The sequence below is a fragment of the Pyrus communis genome, chromosome 3 (assembly GCF_041283825.1).
Source record: "Pyrus communis isolate YQ-2024b chromosome 3, ASM4128382v1, whole genome shotgun sequence".
NCBI lineage: Eukaryota > Viridiplantae > Streptophyta > Magnoliopsida > Rosales > Rosaceae > Pyrus > Pyrus communis.
In genome coordinates, this window is record NC_142567.1 from 4234444 (window position 1) to 4254693 (window position 20250).

At 35.7% G+C, this 20250-nt stretch overlaps 3 protein-coding genes across 10 annotated transcripts; 2 read left to right on the forward strand and 1 right to left on the reverse strand.

The window, feature by feature from the left end:
* Positions 1-874: 874 nt before the first annotated feature.
* On the forward strand, positions 875-8579 carry LOC137714160 (uncharacterized). Its single transcript, XM_068453437.2, has 9 exons — positions 875-1070; positions 2316-2845; positions 3162-3266; positions 3362-3447; positions 4235-4659; positions 5132-5307; positions 5499-5581; positions 6997-7130; positions 7999-8579. Exons 2-9 carry the CDS (start codon positions 2480-2482, stop codon positions 8490-8492), a joined length of 1869 nt encoding a protein of 622 aa, XP_068309538.2. The 5' UTR covers positions 875-1070; positions 2316-2479; the 3' UTR covers positions 8493-8579.
* A 2015-nt stretch (positions 8580-10594) lies between these two features.
* Positions 10595-12444, forward strand: LOC137715151 (ras-related protein RABA1f). The gene is made up of 2 exons (XM_068454384.2): positions 10595-10999; positions 11665-12444. The coding sequence occupies exons 1-2, from the start codon at positions 10782-10784 to the stop codon at positions 12095-12097; spliced, it is 651 nt and encodes a 216-aa protein (XP_068310485.1). The 5' UTR covers positions 10595-10781; the 3' UTR covers positions 12098-12444.
* Positions 12445-13294: 850 nt separating this feature from the next.
* On the reverse strand, positions 13295-17727 carry LOC137716153 (putative E3 ubiquitin-protein ligase ZFP1). Of its 8 annotated transcripts, none has more exons than XM_068455558.2 (9): positions 17521-17727; positions 17254-17313; positions 16761-16834; positions 16512-16655; positions 15229-16047; positions 14439-14833; positions 14176-14268; positions 13794-13961; positions 13295-13679 (listed from the first exon to the last, which is right to left on the reverse strand). In XM_068455558.2, exons 5-9 carry the CDS (start codon positions 16010-16012, stop codon positions 13533-13535), a joined length of 1587 nt encoding a protein of 528 aa, XP_068311659.2. In that variant the 5' UTR covers positions 16013-16047; positions 16512-16655; positions 16761-16834; positions 17254-17313; positions 17521-17727; the 3' UTR covers positions 13295-13532. The 8 variants fall into 8 exon arrangements, with proteins under 8 accessions (XP_068311659.2, XP_088546827.1, XP_068311657.2 ...); XM_088690701.1 differs by having other exon boundaries at positions 17516-17681; XM_068455556.2 differs by having other exon boundaries at positions 16512-16834; positions 17521-17724.
* Positions 17728-20250: the final 2523 nt, after the last annotated feature.

A 20250-nucleotide genomic window follows, 5' to 3' on the forward strand; every position in this document is an offset into this window, starting at 1 on the left:
CTGAAACAAACACAAAAATCACAAACCGATCGATTTTTCTTGTCTCTTCACTTCCTCCTCCACCCTCTAACAAAGCCTGGCCAATCTTTTATTCAATCTTCTTCAACTCAACAAAATCTACCTTAGTTACATGCTCACTTTTATTTTACATGCACACACACTCTCTCCCTCACTAGATTGATTACCAGCTACCTACTGCCACTGGAGTGCCTTTAATGGAGCTAGAATCATACCTAAGAGGACTGGAGTGCCTCCTTGGTCCAACCGGGGAAGCAGCGAATGACAACTGCTTTTTTATAGACGTCACTAATCATGATTTTTACTTTTTATGTTTATTTATTTTTTATTTTTTTTATCCTTATCATTAAATAAAGTTAATGTATGGTTTTTCATTAAAATGCAAAGATTTGAAGTCATTTTCATTAGTTTTCATTAAAAAAAAAAGGGTTACCAAACACTTAACAACTTTATTTTACAACTGTTTATTCTCACAACATAGCAGAAGTTTTTTTAAAAAGCACATCAATACTAAACTAGCCCTTAGTGAAGGAAAGATATCACAAATCCGTGGTAGCAATATTAAACTTGGGACTATTGATCAATCGGGTTCTACTCCCGGTGGTGAAAAATCTTTTTTTTAATTAATTATTAAGCTCTATAAAAATCCATGGATTTATAAATCCATTAAAGTCTCTTAAATTCTCAATTGAATACACCCCCCCAAGTCTTGTGTGTTGTGATATAGTGTGGGAAGGATCATGTTGTGTATATTAATTAACCAGTCAAAAGAAGTCACGTGTTATTAAGAGAGAGAAAATTGAGAAAAGAAAAAACCCAACGGCCCATAATCCCCATTATCCAGCCCATCTTACCCGCCCTAAACCCAGCTTAACCCCTTTCTTCTTCTCGTCTTCTCCAGCCTTCACAAAGCATCACCAGGCATATATACCCAGCTCACCCGCCGTAAACCCCGCCACACTTCACAAGGCATCACCAGCTGCGCCACAAGCCGCCGTCCACGCCCTTCTCTCTTTCCTCCAATTCCGCGCTTGAACTGCCGATAATTTCAGGTAATTTATCTAAAACACTATTTAAAATTTCTGGGTTTATCGATTAATTGTGTATTTGTGCTATGATTTGTATCAGTTTTTTAATTTTTTTTTTTTTATTGACTGAATTAGATTAATTCATGTTTGTTCTGATTAGAAAGCTTGATTTTTTACTGGTTAGCTTGAAGCTTGAAGCTTTAGTTCTTCAGGTACCTTCGTGTTTTCGTTGAGTTAAGGTATATTCAGATTCGTGAAATTCCTCTCCTTCAACCTATGCATGTTGGATTTCACATCAACTGCATCTCCCTATAACCTAGGAGCTTTGTTCGGATTCATGCTTTCCGACGGTAATTGGACGATTCCTCGGACGCTCTGAAACGATTCCTACCGTATTGACCTATTCCATGTCAAAATCTGCTTTAGAAAAAATTTCATGATTTTGTCTAATCCAATTTAACCATTAGAAATTTTGCCTGGGGACTGCAATTTCATCTGCCCCAAACAAATAGATTCTTTTTAATCTGAATTTAGAAAATTATATTCGAATTTGTTTTACATCTGATTCAGTTGGATTTAGGGGTTGTGTTTTAGTGTTTCCTGGCCTGAGTTGTATATCAAGAAAAAAGAGTGATTTTTTTTGGATCGTAAAGAGTTCATCATGATCATAAACATGAGTCTGATATTATAAGTAAGATGCCGAGTCCTCTTGCATTCATATAATTACATTTGTGAGCTGCTTTTCTGGGTTTTTGTTGATTTTTTTGCTTATCTGGTATATACAAGAAGAGTGACACCGCCACGAACATTATCAGTTTATATACATGAAAAACATAACACTTGGGCCAATCTAACCATTTATTTTGAGTACATCACATCAGCAAAGTAATAAAACATATGAAAACGAGGTTTTTTCAAGTCAATTTTTGTTGGCATGTTGTTGTTCATGTAAGTGTTGATTGATAAATGCGAGTGCTTTTGTCATAGAAGAAGAAGAATAGTATGTATGCTATGAGTCTGAGAACTCAGACATATGAATTGTATGGAGGTAATCAACAATTATGTGACTGTTTTTTTTGCTAAAAAATTGTGACTTTTTGATATATTGTTCATTACGAAATAAAGAAGAATAGGAAGAAATTGTAATATATGATCTCTAACTATTCGACTTTGTTCCAAGCAATATTGTTTGGTGAAATAGTTGTGTTAAGATATTGGAGAAAATTAAAAATATTTAAAATTCATCTTGAGGTGGTTGTTATTCTCCAGGTGAAATCAGCATACCAATTCTCAACATCAATGGTGACATATGAAGCAGGTCATTAATTGTTCAAAAAAGCCCAACAAAACTCCAATCAGCCCAATTCTGAAAACCCAAAACCCTCCCGACTTAAATCCTCTTTTTTTTTTTTTTTGGCGACTTGGATCTCTGCATGGCCGACGCTCTCTCACCGGAACCCGAACTCTACTCACCACAACCGCACCAAAACACTCCAAACAGTCCAAGCAAACTGAACTGCCTCAAAAGAAAGTCCACCGACGATGACGAAACTCACCCCGCAGTGCCTCCCCACGTTCAAAAACTCCTCAAACGAATCGTTTTGTCCCTGAGCAAGCCCTCCTATCTCCTTTGTGTCGGCTCCACAAGACCCCGAGCCGAGCACCGCGCCCGGCTCACCAAGCTCCTGCGGAAGCTTGTCAAGCAGCGCAACTGGGTCGAAGCGAGCGGAGTCCTGAGCGTGTTGTTGGAGGGCAGCCGGAAAGACAGGTCGCCGGCGAACAACCGGTTCAAGTATTGGGTAATGAGATTAAAGTTTGAAGCTTTCTGGGCTTTAATTGGTGTTCGAAATTGAATAGTAGTAAATTAGAAGAAGCACTCTGATAATTGTAAGTTTTATCGAAAAACAATTTGAAAGCTCAATTAGGGAAAAAAAACCCGTCATTTATCCACTTTTCATGCTCTAATTGAGTTCTTAGGTGGTTTTTTTTCCATAAAGTATTGAATTTTAAGTGTTCTTATCTAGGGAGAAATAGCCCATTGAATAATTTGATTGTTTTGAGAATAACCCTTTAGCAGTGATAATTTTATTGTTGGTTTTTGGTAATGTATTTTAGGTTTTGATGGAAATGCTTGAGCATTTGGATTCCAATGCTTATAAGGTTATGGAAGCTTATGCTGTTTGGGAGGGGAGGAATGCGATGGCAGGTTACTCGCCTGAGGTTTGTTTTATATTCGCTATGATTTTACCTGGCTTATGCATTTAATTTCGGTATATATTTATACTGATTACTCATACTTTCTTTTTGTTGAGCAGTACCGGTATGCGCTTCAACTGGAGCGTATTACTTTGTTGATTACTGAAGGAAATTACGATGAGCATGCCCATCACTCTACCGTGATGTATGTATGAGTCTTATATTTTCACTCCTTGGCAGCTTTCTGCATATGGTAGCAATTTCTGTACTGTTATCCTATTGAATGCTGTTTTTGCAAGTTCATCATTCACAACATTGAATCAGGAAACCCATGTGTTATATATTTGAGTAATGCTGACATTTGACTTGCATTTTTATGATTTCTCAAGAAATTTTTGGCCGTTCTTTATCTTTACTCAATAGAGGCAATGAATAGAACAAACAATTTTTCATCAGGGTATCATCCATCCCTTTGACTTATGATTCTCTTGTTTCCTTTTGACAACGTGTTGTGTGTGTCCAAATTTTTTAAAGTTACATGTTGAGTTTGCTACTTTTAGAAAGAATTTTCTGATAACTAAATTTTCTCTCTTTTTTGAATTGTACTTGAACTTGTTATGTAAGTAGGGAAACGTATACTTTTTTTTGTGTTCCCACTATGCCATGCTTTATTTCTAGAATTTTATTTTCCTGTGTCTGTGTTGTGTCTCTTTGCATCTCACGTCTGTAATTCATTTTCATGTAGTTTTTATATCCTTGATATTTGTTATAGGTGGACTTTCTCTGCCACTTTTATTTGGCTAAGTACAGACATTAACAAACGAAAGACAAAATTGGCTTGTTGGTTAGCAGAAATGAGTCTTCAATTTTCCGTATTAGTTTTGAATTAACTTTTCCTTTTTTTATCTGATTTAGGCTGCAAATATGGTGGCTTTTAAGAGATACCATATGCAAGACATCACCTAATCAATTATATTTGTTTTTTCTTCCAGTCTCACACAATTAAAGGAGTTTGGAAATGAACCACTGTTAATGATGATTGTAGGATTGGCATACCAGCAACTGTGGTATTCCAATCTTCCAAATGAAATGAAATGGAGGGAGTCCGACCAGTTTTACACTGCGAGGGAATCAAATGAACTACTTCCACACTCAGAGGGGCATTATGCAGGTAATACTCACGAGGCTGGTACTGGCATTCAATGTGGTTCAGAGACCTCTGTAATGAATGATAAAGTATCATATATTGGTGCCGACGGTGGCATACATAGAGATATATCTATGGAGGTCGATGACATGGAGATAGAAAATTCTCAACCAAACTTTGGGACCCAAAGTTTCTATGCAGACCCTGATGAAGATACAGAAAATGAAAATGATGGTGAAATGCAGTATGCTCCCGTTTTTCAAGCCCTTGGTGAGTAACCAGTTTCCTGCATTCTCTCATTGATGTTATGTGTTAGGCTTTCAATCATTGAATTTCTTTCTTTGTATAAGGAAATATAAACATTGTCCCTTATCTCATCCATATTCATGATGAAGAGTTTCTGTAAATGCAGTTGCTATAAAGGGGGAAGGTATAAGTTTTTTAATCTAGTTCCAGCTGATTTAAATTAGCACAGTTCAAAATAGTACATGCGTTGTTTAGTCTGCTAGTCTTGACTACAATTACCAGATACTGGTTGTAACCAGAATGCGTCCATTACTCAACATATTGTATGTGCGCGTTTGTAGTACACATCTGTTACTTTTACTAACAATTAACAAATCATTGTTTCCATTCACTCTGTATTTTCTTAGGTGTTTATTAACTTCCTAAGTATATTTTTGTTCTATTCATTATTGTGGACATATATGATATATACCTGATTTATCATTCATTATTTCAGAGGGCTTGGAATCTCTGTTACTTCCCATACGATTGCCAGAATCTACAGATAGGGAGGATTTCATCAATTCACAGACAACAATTTTTAATGACACTTTTAGGAATGCAGTGAAGTATTTAAGGCTAGCTCTTCACTCCACACCCCCAGTTTTGCAGGCCTTGCTTCCTTTGGTACAGGTAAAAATTTGTTCTAGTAAAGTAAGAACATTATCTTAATATGATTTTTATAAAATTCTAGTTGCTAATGTTATGGCAACCCTATTATAATTTTTATTAATGTACTTAAGTACCAAGTGATATAGTTGTAGCTTATGGTACCCTGCCAAAACTCAAGTACTCTCTTCTCAGGCTTTTTCTTTATGTGGCAGCTGTTGCTGATTGGAGGTCAAGTAAAAGAAGCCCTCAATGAGATTGAAAACTGCTGTAGTCCAAATACTGCACTGCCAATTCGGTACTGATTTCTTTGGCAAATTTCTTTTTTGTCTCTGATTGTGAATGTGAATTGAATATATAAGTTAGAAAGCGCACCAGATGAATGGAAATTAATAGGAAATTCTACGAAATTGATTCTAGAAAACATGGGATAAAAGGTGAAATGATATTTTACTCTATAGGATTTGACTAATGATTGCTGCAGTGGCGGTTGGTCGTAGCAGTGAAGTTGGAGGTGGTGATACTGGTAATACGTTAATAAATGACTAATTGGTGCTAACTTGTCACTAGGATGAAGAAGTTGAATGAAATAACAATGACAGCACCGAAAGAAATGATTGCAAGAAATTGAAAATAAAATCAAGGAGCTTAACAAAAATCAAGGGCAGAAATGTCTCTTTGTATAGGAATAAGGCACACTTTATTTGGAAAACAGCATTTACAATCTCAAAATAATGTTTTCTTCAAAGAAGAAAAACAGAGTAAGCATACTTATTCGACTCCGGACTGGTTTCCTGGTCTTTGTCGATTAGTTGGGTAATGGTTTTCTAAGTTAAGAAACTGGCGGCAAGCTGGTTCTGAGTTCGTTTGGTCAGACAAGTCGGGTAGTTCTGGTTTTCTGAACAGCGCTAAAAGGTCAACATTGGCTTCACTTCAGCAGCTCTGGTAGAAAGTAGATCCTAGGAATTCCTTCTTCAAAAGTCTGACAATTACTAACAGTTGTGTTGTTAAAGTGATGGCTTTTCTGGTGATGTGTTATTTTTTTTTACCTGCTATGAGACACTGTATTAACATGTTATCATTTAGGTAATCTCGTTCTTGAGCATTATAACTTATCTTGAATTTTGGTTAGATTAGTTGAAACAAAATACGCTGTCTGCTTACAGCAGTTGTAAAAAAAAAGACCATGTATTAGAGTCTGAATTTCAGGACTTTTGATTTTGATTTTTTTTTGTTTTTGTTTTTGTTTTTTTTTTTTTTATTTTTAGCAATTTTTATCATTCAACATTTGCATGTTAAAGTTCCTATATTGGACCATCATTGGTGAAGTTGGATCTCTTTTTGTAAATAACTAATGACTTAAGGTAGTGTATGTTGTTGAACCGAACTTTGAATGGGTGGAATCATGATTACAAGAAAGACATCGGTATCAACCATCCTTTTGATGGAGTGACATTGTATAGGAATGCTCATTTGTGGTTTTGGTTTTGGTCAACCAAACCTGGAGTATTCCTATGGAATATGGATGCGCATTCTATTCCAATGTTCATTCCAATAATTCAAATACTACCTCATTTCTAAATATTTGCTTAACTTTTTGTTGCTTTAGTTCTGTTTGTGAGATATGGATTTATTTTCTCATGCTAGTTATTACTCTATGGTCTTGTGACCAATCACATGACAGTAAAGATTTAACATGTAAACGTTGGGCAGATTAAGGGCTACACTTTTGGAGCAATTTGATCGTTACAACAGCGCCCTTCTTTCTACCTGTTTTGAGGATGTCTTAAAGAACGATCCAACCTGTTACGATTCATTGGCAAAACTTGTTCAACTGCATCAAAATGGTACGTGATTTTTCTCAGCTTGTTCATATGCGCATTATTCTTGCAAACAGACAGAACACTAACATTACATGCTGATCATGTAATTATACATATTTCACATTCATGTAATTAGAAAAGATATATCATCTGAGGAGCAATCTTATAAATTCAAGGGTTCTCTCTAGCTCAGTTAACGGAGCATATCGAGAATTCTTCATTTCTCTTAAGTTAGACAATTCTCTTAAAGAAATAAACCTAAAGAAAAAAAATCTCTCAAGATGTAAAACCCCTTATCGAGCGTTTAGAAATTTTTGAAGTTACTTTGAGGATTGACATGATTACATCTCCTTAGCTAGAACTTTTTCTTTTTACTAGTAAAAGGTTTTTGTAGAAAACGTAATTTATTTGTTGCTGTTCCAATTGTTAAAATCCCTTTGAACCTGTCTAATCCCACTAGTCGCTTTGAACTTCACATGGTTTGGAATTGAAACCAAGTTTCTTGCAAGTATATGACCAGAATTCCCTAGGTGCCAACTTCTCCATTATACAGATAATGTCTATTTTCTTCATTTTCTCAAATCCCTGATCATTTTGCTGTGGAACTTAATAGTCTTCCTCATTTTCTAAGTTTTCAAGGTTTTAAATGTCTCGACTTACAAAATCGGTTTGGGACTAACAATAAACTTGGTCCTATTTCCGAAAATCCTGGAAATCCTTTGTCTCTCTCTGTCTTTGGTCATTTTGGGCTATATATTTTTAGGAATTAATACACCTCTTCTTGTTTATGTAGTTTATCTCATTCTTTTGAAAAGACACACTGACACTCACGAACAAAATATTTTATATGAACATTTTTATAATTTAAGAGAAACTGTTGTTTCAAATGCAGATGAATATAGTCTCGAGAGTCTACTGGAAATGATAGCTTTGCATTTAGATGCAACCTATGCAGACTACAACACCTGGAGAGAATTTGCTTTATGTTTCCTGAAGCTTTCTCAGTATGACGAGGACCGAATGTCCGTGTGTCTGAACGGAAATGAAGGTGAACATAAAGAACACTACTCCGTTTGTTTCAATAGGACCCCCAAAATGTTTATAGAGGGAAAATCTGGAGAGAGTTGGAGATTTCGCTGCAGATGGTGGCGTACACGTCATTTCAGCCACCAGACGCTAACCTCGGAGATTGCAACGGGTGAGTTGCAGCTCTTAACTTACAAAGCATCGTGCGCGGTGCATATGTACGGGTCAGAGTTTTCGTACTTTGTGGATGCTTATGCCAGTTTAGAGAAAGAAAATGAGAGGGATTTGCTCATGTTTTTGCAGACCAACATTCAAAATTCAGTTAGAATACAATCAAACTTTGAACAGAGAAGTAGATGAGTTTATGGAGACGAAGCCTGATCATATTTTGTAACTCTTTTGTTTCCTTGCAGCTCAAGCAATCAAAATCAAGATATCATTCTTTTATTAATCTATTTATATTAGTGAAATCGAAAAGTGCATTGAATCTCCTAGTTGTGCCTGAAAAGGTCATGAAGCTCAATTTTTACGCTAGTGACATGTTTACTTGGAATGGAAGAAGTCATAAATCGGGAGAGGGAAAGATGGTTATTGGATCAACTAATTCCCACTAATTGATTAATTCATGATTTTTTAGGTATTTTAGTATAAACTTTAATGTGGAATTCGGCCTTTTCTTTAATTTCCATGTGCATCAATAAACATTGGAAGTCAAGACTTGAAAATTGGAATAATTTGAATACCTGTGTTGTTTTAGTATCGGAAAAATTAATACTTAAAGCAAGGTTTTACACAAGTTTTAATTAATTATCATGTCATATCAAACAAGAAAATATACCACAACACGTTCAACACCATTCATTTAAATTCAACACCTACTAAGCTCACATGATCCAAGACACGTGATTTTATAGAGGCTTGCTAGAGGGGTTGAGGTGTGGAAGGTTGCAGAGATCTACAAGGCTCATGAAGACTCTTCAATAATGGAGACTTTGCCGTGCTTGGGAGCACCAAAGTCCAAACCCATTAATGCAGAGTCCATAACAAGAACCTAATTCTATATCAGCATATCGACCCAAGAGATACATATTCTCCTTTCTTGCACCAAGACATATATTTCCCATGTACCTATTCATGTTGCAACTCATCTTACCTTAGTTTTTATCCGTAGGTTAGAAAAATGATTTCATTTCACTCCTTTAACCATTGAAAATAGGGGAAATGGCGGCTCCCTTCCATCAAATACATCAATCTGGGCCCTTGAAATTTGATCAAATGGCTAAAGTTATTATAACTTTTAAAGAATACCCATGTTTTTAATCATTAGATCAAATTTAAAAGGTCTGGATTTATAGATTCGGTGAAAGGGATCCGAAGAAGATCCCTTTCCGGAAATAAGGTATTTCTTGCACCTCCTATTATCCATAGGACAGTTCCAATCCATTGATTTACCCGTTGGAAATAAGTAGTTTCTGAAACATCCTTTTACCGAGCATAAATAAGAGACAAGCCTAGCCTCAAGTTGCCCACTCTCCTTCCTCCAATTCTTTCCTTTCCATCAACGGTAAAAAAAACCAAATCCACAAACCAAGCCTCAAGTTGCCCATTTTCCTATACATAAAACTCAACCACCATGGCCGAACTCATCCATCGTTAAAAAAACTTAAGCCTAGTCAACACCAAGCATTGTCTCATTTGATAAACTTGTGGATCTTTAGCTCCCACAACTCAAACTCTCACGCCAAACCTTTTTCGGCGTTAATTAACCACCTTAAGGAAGCACTTCAACAACAACCGTAAGAAATTCGACAAACACTGAAAGCATTTATTTCAACAGAAGATCGACCCAAAAAATGGTGATTTTGGGTGGGTTTTTTCCTTTTAATTTTATTCATTTCTATTTAGGATGTATTCAATTGAGAATTTGAGAGATTTTAATTGATTTATAAATCCATGAAGTTTAAGGAAGTTTAATTAATTTGTAGAGAATCCATTAATTTTTTTTATTCAATTCTCTTGAAATCTCAGTAGGTAAATGAAAGATTTTTTTAATGCTTAAATTGCACTACGAAATCTCTCAATTTCCCTTAAATTCCTCAACTTTTTAAAATTCTTTAAAATAAATTCTTAATTGAATATATCTGGAATATTATAAATTTCTTTGAAGTCCTAATTGAATACATCTGGATTTCTAAGGATTTTAATAAATTATTTTAAAATCCTAATTAACTACACGTTAAATTTCAAAGAATTACTTAAAATCATAATTGAATAGTTTTAGATTCATTAAAAGAATTAAATGATGTGGTTGTAAATAATTGAATTATTAATTAAATATTGATTAACATTCTTGTTTCTTACTAAAGATAAATTGGGTTCGGTTTAAAATTTTAGTTTTTTCTAACATTATCCAAAAGAAAATATAATTTAAAAGTGAAATGGCAGTTTAGCCCATCATTGTATCACCGCCAGCAGAAAACTCATGAAGACGCTGTCCTTCCCCTTTTCACACAATCCCTCCTCCCTTCGTTCCATGCCTCCGAGTCGCTCTTCCAATTGAATAAATCGGCGACCCAATTCGACTCGGAAAACCAGAACCAAACCCAACCCCCGAGTCGAATTTGTAATTTGTGAGGGAGGAGGGCAGCCATGGCATACAGGGCTGACGATGACTACGACTATCTGTTCAAGGTAGTACTGATTGGCGACTCCGGCGTCGGAAAATCGAACCTTTTGTCGAGATTCACGCGCAACGAGTTCAGCCTCGAGTCGAAGTCGACGATCGGCGTCGAGTTTGCCACTCGGAGTATCCACGTTGATGAGAAGATCGTCAAGGCCCAGATTTGGGACACCGCTGGCCAAGAAAGGTTTTTAACTTTTTCGCCGAATTCAAAATTCGATCATTTCAATCCGTTTGTATTTTTTGTTGTTCTTGTTATGGGATTTGAGTAACTGGGTGATTGAGTGCTGAGAAAATGTGGGAAAATGGGTAATTGGGTGCTGAGAAATGTGGGAAAACTGAAGGGAATGTTTAGAGTTTTTCGTTCGCCATACGAGTCGAGATCTGTCGACCAATTGGGTTTTTGTTTTTGTTTTCGCGTTATTGTTGCAATGCTGAACAGAATCTGATATTGCTGTAAGATCACTGCTGAATTTGAACATGTTTAGTTCTGCTTGGTTCTTTGCAGAAGGACTGTTGGACATTATAAGTAGGTTATTGGTAAGTGTAAAATGTCTCCTGTGCCGTCAGATGTAAATTCAACAAGGGATTCTAATGTGGCTCTATGTTCGGAATAGTGTGCTTTTGGAAATGATATCGGTACTGAATATTCATTGCTTTCCCTATGTGAAGCAGATATGGTCTTTAGTTTGTGTTGCAGGACATTTTCGGTAGCAGATTAGAAGTATTTGAGATATAGTTAGGTTGCAGGGCAGTTAAAATTTTGTTTATTTGATGTTGGTCTTGGTTGTGATTTGTGAGTGATGATTGCCTGAATGTTTAAGTTTTGAGTAATTTATTCTTTTGTTGAAGGTACCGTGCAATTACAAGTGCATACTACCGAGGAGCTGTTGGCGCATTGCTTGTCTATGATGTCACCCGGCATGTGACATTTGAGAATGTTGAAAGATGGTTGAAGGAGCTACGGGATCACACAGACTCCAATATCGTGATAATGCTAGTGGGGAACAAGGCTGACCTGCGTCACCTTCGTGCTGTCTCTGTTGAGGATGCCAAGGCCTTTGCTGAGAGGGAAAACACCTTTTTTATGGAGACATCAGCACTCGAGTCTATGAACGTTGAAAATGCATTCACTGAAGTCCTAACACAAATATACCATGTAGTCAGCCGGAAAGCACTAGAGGTAGGAGATGATCCTGCAGCATTGCCCAAGGGACAGACCATAAATGTCGGAAACAAGGATGACGTTTCTGCTGTTAAGAAAGCTGGTTGCTGTTCTGCCTAATCGTGAGGGCGATAGGTCAATCTTAAGGGTGTCGTCTTCTCATTTTGCTGCCCCTAAAGTTTCAGGATTTGTACCTGTCAACTCATGGAGTTTGTCATGAACTTTTTACTGTATGGTATTGCCTGAGTTTTTTAGGGTTGGCTTATAGTTTTGGAGTCAAAAGAAATGTCACAGCTTCCGTCTTATGTCAATTTTTTGATTAATTTACCTACGGCCCTCTCGCAAAATCTCGTGCTTCATCTTTTGTTGGTACTTTTGTTTGTTCTAGTTTAGGTACAGTTTCTGGATAAGTTTTTTTGTATCGGATGGATGCTTAGTTAAATGTATGATGAATTTAGCTTCCCCTTTATGGCCCAATTAAGGGTGCATTTTTCTTGCCACCCTCAACGGTGGTAATGCTCATTACCCTATTTGTTACCATTGACTGAATTTAAATTTTGAGATTTTTACCTATCTATTACATAGATTTCAAAATTTAAATTCATTTAAATAGTGTGATGCGCATTACAGCAAAATAATCTCCCACAAGTAAATTGCCAATCGAGAAGGTTTAACACCATGACACGAGGCGGATTTAAGGATTCCGAAGTTTTACACCACAACACACGGCTAAGTTCACCCAACAAGGTTTTTTTAGTGTGTTAAAGCCAATTCTACCCTGCCATCACGTCGACGTCGGCGTCGGCGTCGGATTCACCGACCAGCCTGACACCGGCATCCTCCCTCTCTCTAAAGCGAACAAGGATTCTCTCCTTCTTTTTTTTTTTTTTTTTTTTTTCTTCTCATCTTCTGTTTGAATGCTCAATATTTCATCTTTGTAGAGACGGAAAAAAAAGTAAAGAGAACAAAAAAAATGTGAGAGGAGTGGAGGGAGGGGAGAGGATCCTCATCCCATTTGAGGGGTCATTTGATATCGTAGGGATCGTAGTGAAGAAGCTCAATTCCAATTCATAACTTAACTCAGGAAAGGAAGGAGAGAGAGAGGGAGAGGGTGGGATCGTATATAGTTGACACAGCTTGAGATTAATAACGAACAATTAACAAAGACATTAAATTGTCACTCCAAACATAATCATAATTCAGCGTCGATCATTTTTCGTCGACAAAGATGAATTATTGAAAAAAATAAACAAGTTGTTGACGCAAATGAACAAGAATGTGGCTTAATTACCGAGAGTAAAACAGCAGGACGCAGAATTATAAAATAAAATAATGGTTTTGAAAAGAAAGTCTGTACAACTTTGATAGATACATGACCAATGTTTTGGATAGCCAACAAATAAACAAGCTGGATGGTAACAGTTGGTCGATATATATATATATATATATATATATATATATTTTATATGCCGATGCATATACAAAAATATATAACAAAATAAAGTTAGTTGAAAGAACAAAGGAAGAGTCCTTTGTCCTTCAACTGTCACCCCTTCTATACATTCTTCCTCCCTGTGTTCAACGCTTCGGACTTGCAGATGGGGCAGACATTTTTCACAAGCAACCACTTCTTCAAGCAACTTGCATGATACTCGTGTCCGCAGCGGAGAACTCCTATCTTCTCGCGGTTCTTATAATTATCCTGTAAAATCGCGAATGCAACGATGGTGAATAGATCAGCAATGTCAAATCTTAAACGGTGAATACTGTCGAGATAAAAAAAAATATGTTGTAATTCTAACGAGTTTTATGGTACCTGGCATATAATGCAGGAATCGGCTTCCTTCTCTGGGGATCCAGCATCTTCGAGGTTTAAATTAATAGAAGATGATAAATAAGACCTTGTCTTTAGTTGTTTTCTAATGGTATCCTCTGACAACCCAGTGCTTACATGGCCAATCTGCTCCCCCAATGCAAGAAGCTCCTGCAATTGAAAGTGGAGTTTTCAGGTTAAAACTTTGCTGAAGCAGCATAACCATTGGAATAACAGAATAACAGTGGTAGGAACATAAATATATCTGAGAATCCATCGGTACAACTAAGGAACTCTTTTTATCTTTTGCTTATCTGCATGATTCAGTTATACCTTGATGTATCTATACGAACAAGTAGGTAACAATGGAACTACTTCAATTTACCTCATATGACATGTCCTCTATGTCCAACCGCATATCTCTGTGCTGGTCCGTAAAGCTGCCATAAAAGTTTGGAACATCTACTATGACACCCTCCTACAAAAAAGCACCAAAAAGGTTAAGCCAAATATAATCTGAAACGTAGCTGGTAAATACTAAATACTTACACCATATACTTCCAAATAACAGCAAACAATATATATATATATATAGAGAGAGAGAGAGAGAGAGAGAGAGAGAGAGCGAGCAAGTGAGAGAAAGATTACATCAGCCTGAAGAACTCTGAAGTGGGGAAGGTTCTGGTGTCTTAAAGCTGCCTCGGGAATAACTCCTTGGTGTGGCCTGTATATCCTAAAGCCATTCGAGGGAATAGATCCTGGTTGCCTACGACCAATCTCCAAACCATTCTGAGAAGGATTCATGGTGCTGCGCGAGGAACTTGCAGGTAATCTATATGAAGCTGCTGTGGCACCCTGAGGGTTAAAATTAAGGTTGTGGCCTCTTAATCCTTGCATGGGTGGTGCTACGTGCTGATTATGATGGCGGTGGCTGAGCGGAGGAGGATGCTGGAGAATAGAGGAACTTCTATTGCTAGATGAATCATGATATCTTTGCATACCCATGTTCCCGCTGTCCATAGAACCTACTGTAACATTACCCCCTGAGAGAATGAGCAACAGAGAGAACGAGCTCCAATTAATACATAACAAACCGATCATTAAATCAAGACACATAAGTGTGTTTCCTTTATTTGATCATATGTTGTAACAGAAAACAGAGTTTCCACAGAAAATAGGCATAATACCGAGAGCAAGCACTAGGATGGAAACTGATCAAATTTAATGTTCAAAATTGTGAAACTATGTTCTTTCCAGAAAATAAATAAATACGGAAACAAATTTTGAAAATTTCCTACAAAAAAGATAAGCTTCTGCTTTTAATGCATAGGAGCAAATTGCAAGAGCAACTGAAACACCTTTCTGACATTAAATGACCTACGTAGAGATACAAATAGGAATCCAATTATAAGACAAGAAAATACAAACAAGTACTGACCGTGCATAAAAGGAATAGTAGGAACTTGATTCCAGGATGAAGAGCTTCCATCTCCACTGTTACTATTTAAATGTTGGTCCAACCAGAGAGTTCCAGCTGGCTGAAAGCGCTGACCTGCATAATTTGCTTGATTCAGATGGTTATGGTCATGTGTCATAACAGAATCAAGCCCAGTTCCCGCATACTGAGGCGAGGCATAATTTACAGCATCCATTACAGCAACTCCATCAGGATTCCTCATATTCAAAGGAGGTACTGAAGAACTAGGGGTTGCAGAGGCATTAAAATATTGAAAATTCCCTGGTAGGCCTTCAGGGTTTTTTCTCTTGTACGGACCTCTGGGATCATCCATGATGCGACTATTTCTATCATACTCATCTGCAGAAATTCCAAGGACTCCGTAATGGCCAGAAGATGGCGAAGGATCAGAAGCCCCGTGACTAAGAGGAACAGGTAACACCCCAGTACTAGACGAAGGGGTCATGTATGAATAGTAATAGTTGGCTGGAGTTGCAACACCCAAATCAACATTATGTTGATGATGCTGAACACTGTACTGGGTCATCCTATAGAATGCGGCATTATCATAACGCTCCGGTAAATGTTGGGCATCAAAACTAGTAGTGCTCCCTGAAGCTGTTACCATTGTGTGAACATTGTGCTGTTGGATACTAGAAGCGCCCCCAAAATGGACAGAGGGTGGGGGGCAGAGATAATCTTCCCCTTGTTGACTCATTTCCAAATCAATCATCTGACTAGGGCATAGCATATTTCTTTGCCCCATTGAAGTCACAAATAATCCCTTCCCAGCCAAGGTCTCTACAAAAATCAGTCAGATGAAATGTTAGGAGATTATAGAACATGGAACAAGTCAATAACGAAAATTTTGATATATATAGTCTACCCGCTCCACGGGGAGCTAGGAGTTCCAGGGTTAACCAATTTTTTAGGTCCACTTCAAATTGTAATTCAATTATCCAAACTGTACATTTTTTTGTGTCCATTTAAGGATCATCCCAGCCAAAAATAATCCAAACATGTAATCATTTAACCATTACTATTACTTTAGAGTGTCCATCTAGCTGGAAAGTTGGTTGGCTGTCGAATTCATCACTCCCCATGGAGCGGGTGAACAGGTCTACATGTTATATCCTCTGACATTCGAACTTTAGCTCTTAATTTCTTTGCTATCCTTTACGAATGATTTAGTTATATATACATATCTTTGAAAAATAGAAATAAGGTCATATAGTCTTCTAGAGTAGGAAGTTCAAGTCTTGTACCAACAATATTGCCAACAATATTGCTTCCACATCATATCCGGTAAACCATACAAAGAAGCCTTATCCATGACTTTGTCGAAACAAATTCCATATGTAACCACTGTCAGACCACGTAAAAAACTTCCCCATTATGGATTAACCCATCTGCAAAAGAATCCCACTCCATCATACATATTAAGTGTAGCATTGATCCCATCGTCACAAACCATCCGTTCTTTTTCAACTCCAACCTAGGATCTTTATACTCACCTCACCCTTCCCATGCCACTTGAGATAAGGCTCATGTGAGTAAACAATACACTCCAAATCAATATAGTCGGCAGCTACATGCGAATAATCATAATTATGAGATTATATGAGCTACGAAAATAATAAGAATGAGTCGTATATTGACAAACCTCGTGAAGAAAGAAAATCAAGCAACAGAAAATACAATACCACCATACAATCTAACATTTACATTATAAAAAAAGTAACATGCAGATGATAGCTTCAAAAACTTGGTGTTGGTTCCATAAATTCGTGTTCTATAAATATATATGATTAATAAGTTACCAACTATTTTTGCTCATCCAGTTTAAAGGGGGGCAATTATATGTAACTTATATCTAAATTTAAAGTTTTTTATGGTTTCTTTGACTTTCCTAAGAAAATCAGAAGAACCCAAATTTATTTTAATAAAAAACAAATAAATTCCGCAAACTCTAAGAAATAAATTTAACACAAGTACAAGATTACGTACCTTATTATCATAAACAAAGGGATTATATTCGAAGAACCACCGAATTTCTTCAAAAAGTTCCTGCAAAGGAAAAAAAAAAAATACCCAATTCAATTACAAGATTAAACAAACGAAATCATCCAAATTGTAATCGGAAAGAGCAAAAAACCCTAGAGCTCAAATTAAACGCTAACGGCCATAAAAGCTTCAAAATTTTCAGCAAGCAAAGAGAAAATCGTGAAAAAGTTTGAGAATTTCAGAGAAATCGGCGTAGAAAATAAACCTTACCGAAACGAAAACCGATCAAAGCAAAGCGAGATGAAGAGGGTCCTCCCAGATAGAGAGCAGAGAGAGAGAATTGGGAATTGGGTTTTCAATATAATTGGGAGAGAGAGGGGGAGAGAGAGAGAGAAGGAGAGAGAGAATTGAAATTCTGGGTATTCTTCTTTATATTCAGGATAGAAGGAATATTTATTTTATATACGGTTTTATGGCTCTGAATTCCTAATTCTGACCGTTTATAATTTAAGTTTTCAAAAAGGAAATTTTTATTTTTTTTATTGTTTTTGTTGTTTTTGTTTCCAGTTTTTCTTAGGTCATTATTTTAAAATCCAGTTATGACGTGAAAAATATGGTGATGACGGTGTGCATGCTTAGGTGGTTCTGTTTTTATTAGCTAATTAGGTTTATTAAAATCTAATTATTTTATTGGTTTTCCTAATTGAATTTTGTATTTTTTTAATGGAGATTTTTACTTACTCGATAACAACCTCAGTTTTCTGTTTCTTGAAGGCAAGTTACACACACTCGACCTGTTAAGGCCCAACTCATGCACTCAATTTTGCACCCTTGTCTGTTTTTTTTTTTTTTTTTTTTTTCCCCTTTTTAACTTTTAAAAAACGATATTATTTACACTAAAGCCGTATTGGCCTTAGAATGAGTTAGCAATAAAATGGTTCAAATTCGTTTTTGATGATAATCGAACTTAAAACCTCTCACTTGTCTTTTTAGGACAAAAATTAATGTCTTAATTGTTCGTTAAATTGCACGTTTCTTTAAATTGCACGTACTTTAAAACTCTAATGTTCCATACACCTACGTATATGTGTTATTTTCATTCATTTTCAATAATATATATATATAATTTGTGTTTTTATACATATTTTAAAGTATTATTACAAAAATATAAATAAATACAAAATTAAATATATTAAATTTTAAAAAAGGGTCAATTTTTTCATAGTGTGTGAGAAAATTTTTTATTTTTGTTTTTGAAATAGAAGGAGAGAGGAAGAGAGTGATAGAGAATGTGGGAGTGGGATTTTTTATTTTTTAATTAGAGAATGTTAGGATTATATGTATGTGAGGTTTTGAAAATAAAAAAAAAAACAAAATTTGGTTGTGTGAAATTACATTTTTGCCTCATATTTCTTATTCATGTTCTGTTTTAATTAGAGAGTTAAACTGGTAATTTCATAGGATTTTAGTTGACAATGAATGTTTTATTAATTAATAGAGATAATATATGTACTATACTCATTCCATATTTTACTAACTTAGAATATTTTGAAACTAGTTTGTATTTGATTTTGTGATGCCAATGTCTTTTAATCAAAGGAAGATTTTATTAGTTGATTTATGTCATTTGCTATTGTGTTTGTTTATAAATTTTTTTGTAATTTTTGTTCAATAGTCCGACCTACTTAGTAGTACGAAAAATAGACAGTTTTATATGTCAATAAAGATAAATTATCATAACATGATTGGTCGCACCAAGGTATCAAATTGATCATAAATATTTACCGTCTTTGCATCTTGTAATTGAACCTAAGAGATCCTCTAACTGAATAGAATAGTTACGACTAGACCAAAAGTCAGTTAGATGCAAGTAAAGTTATCTCATATACGGGTGCAATTTACATTTATATTATACAATATTTTCGTAAAGATAAATGTATAGTGCAATCAGAGCAGATAATTCTACATATATTTAAATAATTTTGGAGTAAAATTCTTTCCGACGTGACAAGACAAGTTTCCCCTCATGCGTGCATAGTTGACAGCTCCCACCACCACCCATGGTATTGAATTATGGTCGAATATCCACATGTCAACATAAAACAATGGACATCAATTCAACAAAATGATGTAGTCCTTCAAAAGACGAATGAGGGTTCTCTCCTGATTTTTTTTGTGAAGATTCTTAAATTATGTCAGTTTATCATATATCGTACAGTTAATTTTCGTCAGGTATTATTCATGTTTAATTTTAAATAAAAATATTTAAAATAATTTTTTACTACAAGATGTACGATGAATGGATATAATTTGAGGAATCCCAAAATCCTTACAAAGAGGATTCGGAGAGAATCCTCATTCTCAAATGACATCGAATTAAGAAGATGGATTACCTTTTGAGGGTGGCATTAGGTATATTTAAGGCTTGTGTGAAATTGCTTTTAAAATAGTTGAAAGTGTTTTTTGTGAAAATGTTTAAAGTGTTTCCTCCAAAAAACACATAAATGATGTTTTTTTTACATAAAGTACTTTAAGTGCTTTTAGAACCTAAAAAACATTTTCTCTAAAAAAAAAAAAAAATTCACATATTTTAATAGCACTTCTAAACGAATCCTTCCACTCACACTTCAATCAATCCCACATGACCTAAAATAATCACTAATTATCTTTCTTTAATTAATTTTGTTTTAACAAAAACAATGTTAAAACACTAAATCATGGGTGACTCAGTGGTTGAAGATGAATTACAGGTCCTTATTCCCACAGTATGTCCTAGGTTCGATTCCTGCCGCTGGTGAATTGCACGATGATAGCCAAGAGGAAACTAAAATACCTCTGTAAGTCTTCCCAGCTTCCGAACGAGTGAACTGTAGTGGCAAACCAGTTGGTCCCTTCTAAAAAAAATTTAATCATGAACACTTTGGTAACCAATAAAACCCACTTCCAACTCATTAACTATATAAAAAATATATAGAATTGTTGACCTAATCATCCACAAAA

Bases quoted from the DNA above. Each gene is read 5' to 3' on its own strand.
- LOC137714160 (XM_068453437.2), top strand. From the start codon at position 2,480: ATGGCCGACGCTCTCTCACCGGAACCCGAACTCTACTCACCACAACCG. The intron at 2,846-3,161 runs GTAATGAGATTA...AATGTATTTTAG, and splicing joins ACAACCGGTTCAAGTATTGG to GTTTTGATGGAAATGCTTGA. The intron at 3,267-3,361 runs GTTTGTTTTATA...TTTGTTGAGCAG, and splicing joins TGGCAGGTTACTCGCCTGAG to TACCGGTATGCGCTTCAACT.
- LOC137716153 (XM_068455555.2), bottom strand. From the start codon at position 16,012: ATGGGGCAAAGAAATATGCTATGCCCTAGTCAGATGATTGATTTGGAA. The intron at 14,269-14,438 runs GTAATCTTTCTC...GCTTTTTTGTAG, and splicing joins TCAGAGTTCTTCAGGCTGAT to GAGGGTGTCATAGTAGATGT. The intron at 13,962-14,175 runs GTAAATTGAAGT...TTTCAATTGCAG, and splicing joins TAGAGGACATGTCATATGAG to GAGCTTCTTGCATTGGGGGA.
- LOC137715151 (XM_068454384.2), top strand. From the start codon at position 10,782: ATGGCATACAGGGCTGACGATGACTACGACTATCTGTTCAAGGTAGTA. The intron at 11,000-11,664 runs GTTTTTAACTTT...CTTTTGTTGAAG, and splicing joins GACACCGCTGGCCAAGAAAG to GTACCGTGCAATTACAAGTG.